Raw genomic sequence first — 4,006 nt, forward strand, 5'->3', positions numbered from 1 at the left:
ATTTCTAAGAAGACAATTTTCATATCTTGTCTACCATATTCATTTAACGAATAATGTTTTAACTATACAAGAAAATTAACGACAGTTTATGAAACAAATCCAACAAATAATGAGCCACATTATTAATCTTTTGACTGTAGATATGTCCAATGAGTGAGCTCTGTAGTTACTAAAACATCCAATAAAACTAAATAAAAGTGAGTCCTTATGCTCAGCATCATGTCCAAAGTACTCATCCCATTATCAAAAGTAAAGGACAATAATAGAAAACATAAGGTTTTGATGCTTTGTTTAGTTTTAATGGTAGAAAAGAAAGAAAACGACCAGACTAAAAGACACATTAAATCACATTCTTCTCTTTTCTCGCCTGTTAGGTACAAACATGTGTTGGTAGGAGTGGATGAAAGAGTGAATTATCTACTACCAGTGATTCGCATGTTAGGAAGAAACCAGTGCATAGGAGTCCGTGTTGACTCAAACGGTCAGCTAACAACATCTACAGCAGCCTGCAGTGACAACTTCTGGTCGTGGTTCGTCTGCAAGTTTGCCGTTAGTGGCGACGACACTTTACCACAGATGCCGGTGTCACTCACAGCCAACTGGTCAGTGGACGTCTTGCAGTGTCCGTCACTCCACTACACACACACTTTCCTCGCTTGTGATGTCAAGAGTGAGTGCTGGGCGGACAAGTATGACAACGCTAAGATATGTCTGACGTCACCTCCGCCTTTGTTCTCGTGCGTGAACGAGATTCAACGTGTGCCCTACTCCCTCGTGTGCGATCATCGTTATGACTGCTCCGATGACAGTGATGAGAAGTTCTGCCTCTTTTCTTCGTGTGCTTGGAACGTTTCTGAGTGTAGCAACAAACAGGTAAACAGTTGAGTGTCGGGATCAGGGCTGCTTTTTTCTTTCCTAAAGTAGTAGTATGGTCAGTTTAAATATTTATACATTATTCACACCATACTTTTGCTAATGTTTAAATTAAATTATTAAAAAAGTACCTAAAGAGATATAATTGCAACGATCCCGTAAACACACGGATTATTTATTTCCCGTTGTGCATGTCCTTAGTTACATAAGAACTATTCTTACGTTTTCTTTGTCAGGGCATCACCACTGCCAGTGAGTAAGCGTTTATTTACTCCAAAGTTTAGTTATTAAACTGTTTCACATAGGACATGCCTCTAGCTAAATATAGTATTAAGTATAGTTAGTATCTTTTTTTCCTTTGCCGTCACATTTTTAAAAAAGAAATTTTTGGTCTGTTTTGGAGCTTTTTCTCGAATCGTTCGTTTAAGATTCATCTGCTTAAACTTTGTGCTGACCTACTCTCATTTATTACACTTTTATCATCTTCTGATGAGCTCTTTGATTGACACTCGAATGTTTGTTTTTTTCTTTACAGTGCATTCCAAATGAGTTTCGATGCGATGATTTTTGGCACTGCCCAGATGGCTCAGACGAACGTACATGCGAAATTATAGCTATGCATCCCAATAAAATAAGTTTACCTCCCCCTGCTATCATAGACATTGACTTGAATGGTTTCCTGATGCCACTAAAGCCATTAACGACGACACAGGAACCTCTGTGTCCCGAAACCCATTTCCAGTGTCCATTAATAAATGATTTTTACTGTCTGCCCGTCTATGTTCGCTGTAATGGTGTCTTTGACTGTCCTGGTAAACAGGACGAGACGGCGTGTGACACCTACACCTGTCCCGGCTACTACCGCTGCCGCTCGTCCCACGTCTGCCTGCACCCTGATCACGTGTGTGACGGTTGGTCACAGTGTCCTGAGGGAGACGACGAGCTGTTGTGTCGCCTTTCTTGTCCTGACACGTGTGTGTGTCACGGACTGGCCTTCACCTGCAAGGCAAGGTTTGCAGCGTCCAGTTACCTGGAGCTGAGGTATCTTAACGCAAGTGGCTCGGGGATGACCCCCAGAGATGTTGTCAATAACAGAATGTTCGTTTATCTCAGTTTTAACAACTGTAACATCAGTGTTCTAGAGCAAATGAACTTTGTAAACCTTCAGATCCTTGAACTAAGTAACAACTATATTACCTCATTCAGTTCTAATATATTTGAAAGATTACAGAATCTGAGGACATTACGTCTAGCAGGTAATCCTTTTGCATCCTTATACCCAACTGACAGACATCATCATTCTGTATTAAGGCAGGTAATAGACCTTGATGTTTCCAGAGTTAAGTTTTCAATACTGGATGTTATGATTTCTGAAACATTTCCTAACCTACAGAAACTCAATCTCTCTGGCTGCGGCGTTGAAACCATTGCTGGCGAGGTGTTCACAAACCTGATTGAACTACGAAGTCTAGATTTAAAGGGGTCTACTGTGAACTACTTCCCACCACAAACATTTACTACCTTAAGCAAGTTAGAGTCCCTCTATACTGACAACTACAAGGTCTGTTGTCCAGCCTCTCTTCCTGAACGGTTTATTATTAAAAAGTGTGAAGCGCCATCTGACGAGATCTCGTCCTGTGATGCTCTCCTGCGCTCAGACACATACCGTGTCTTCCTCTCGTTATTCGCGTCTTTAGCTCTGATGGGCAACGCGGGAAGTTTTATTTACCGTGTGTTTATCAGTAAGAAAACAAGCAACCTTGGGTTTGATGTCTTTGTCACTAATTTAAGTCTAGCTGACTTTGTGATGGGTGTGTACCTGGCCATCATAGGAATAGCTGACCGTGTGTACCTGGGAAACTACTTGTGGAACGACTTAATATGGAGAAATAGTTTTGTGTGTAAGCTGGCCGGCTTTCTCTGTCTACTGTCTAGTGAAGTGTCAGCTTTCATTATCCTTCTCGTCACATTAGACCGACTCCTAGTCATCGCGTTTCCATTTAGTGTCCTTCACTTTTGTAAACGTTCTGCGTGGATAGCTTCAGTTATAGTATGGAGTGTAGGTGTTAGTATTGCAGTGATTCCTTTGCTGCCGTCAACATCTGACTGGAACTTTTACAGTCAGAACGGACTCTGTATTCCGATCCCAATCATTAGAAACTACTTTTCTGGAAAGGACTACGCTTTTGGTGTCATGATTATCCTCAACGGCTCCATCTTCTTGCTTATTACTGCTGGTCAGGTTTTAATCTTTTGGTCAGTAAGAATTAACAGTATGACAAACTTTGACACATCCAAGAGGACAAAGGACCTGACCATCGCCCGTCGACTGATGACAGTGGTTGTGTCTGACTTTTGCTGCAAGTTCCCCGTGGCCATGCTTGGACTTCTAGCGGCCCGCGGCACGCCAGTCTCTAGTGAGGTCATCGTCGCTCTCGTCATCTTCATTGTTCCCCTCAACTCCGCTCTCAACCCCTTCCTGTACACATACAACGTCATGAAGGAGCGCAGGCGCAAAGCCAGGGAAGGGAAAATGAGGAAGTATTTTATGTCCCTTTCGAAATACAAGAACTCTGAAACATAACAGTGTTCGTGTAAAGAATCCCAATGACTTGTGTTCAGAAATTTATTGACCTTGCTTTGTAAATAGGCAACACACTCAGTTTAAATAAATTACTAAATAAAGGCGATTGTAAAATTTACTGGTTTACAGCAGGACGCACTCAGACGCTAAGAATGTGTAGACTATACTGAAATCTTTTTTATGGTGGAGGAAAGACAGCTCGGACTAGGTCATGTCACACTTGTCCTGTCACTTGGCGTGTGTAACTCCTGACATTACAGCTACTGGAGGATATAAGGACCTGGCACAAACTCAATACTATCTTGTCGAGATTGTTAAGGTACTTTCAGAGATGGGATTGCTGACCACCGACCAGTTCAGAAAGACGTATCTCTTTTTTTGAAGCTGTACCAATGTTCTATCACCCCCCCCCCCACCTCCATAGATTGATAAGGAAAATGTTACCACATCAGGTTTCTCAGCCCTTTAGTTTTTGCTTGACCACAGTTCTATTTAAATACAAGGACTACTTCTACCAGCAGAGAAAAGGACAGGCCACAAAATAACCAG

The 4,006-nt window shown here is 41.9% G+C and overlaps 1 protein-coding gene across 1 annotated transcript; it reads left to right on the forward strand.

Annotated features, from left to right (window-relative positions):
- The first annotated feature begins 435 nt into the window (after nt 1-435).
- LOC112557530 (G-protein coupled receptor GRL101-like) lies at nt 436-3,457 on the forward strand. Its single transcript, XM_025227443.1, has 3 exons — nt 436-602; nt 1,110-1,125; nt 1,409-3,457. The coding sequence occupies exons 1-3, from the start codon at nt 436-438 to the stop codon at nt 3,455-3,457; spliced, it is 2,232 nt and encodes a 743-aa protein (XP_025083228.1).
- The last annotated feature ends 549 nt before the right edge of the window (nt 3,458-4,006 follow it).

Source organism: Pomacea canaliculata, linkage group LG2 (genome assembly GCF_003073045.1).
Source record: "Pomacea canaliculata isolate SZHN2017 linkage group LG2, ASM307304v1, whole genome shotgun sequence".
NCBI classification, from domain to species: domain Eukaryota; kingdom Metazoa; phylum Mollusca; class Gastropoda; order Architaenioglossa; family Ampullariidae; genus Pomacea; species Pomacea canaliculata.

What these genes read in the sequence shown, in the direction of transcription:
- LOC112557530 (XM_025227443.1), top strand. Translation starts at nt 436, where the DNA reads ATGTTAGGAAGAAACCAGTGCATAGGAGTCCGTGTTGACTCAAACGGT.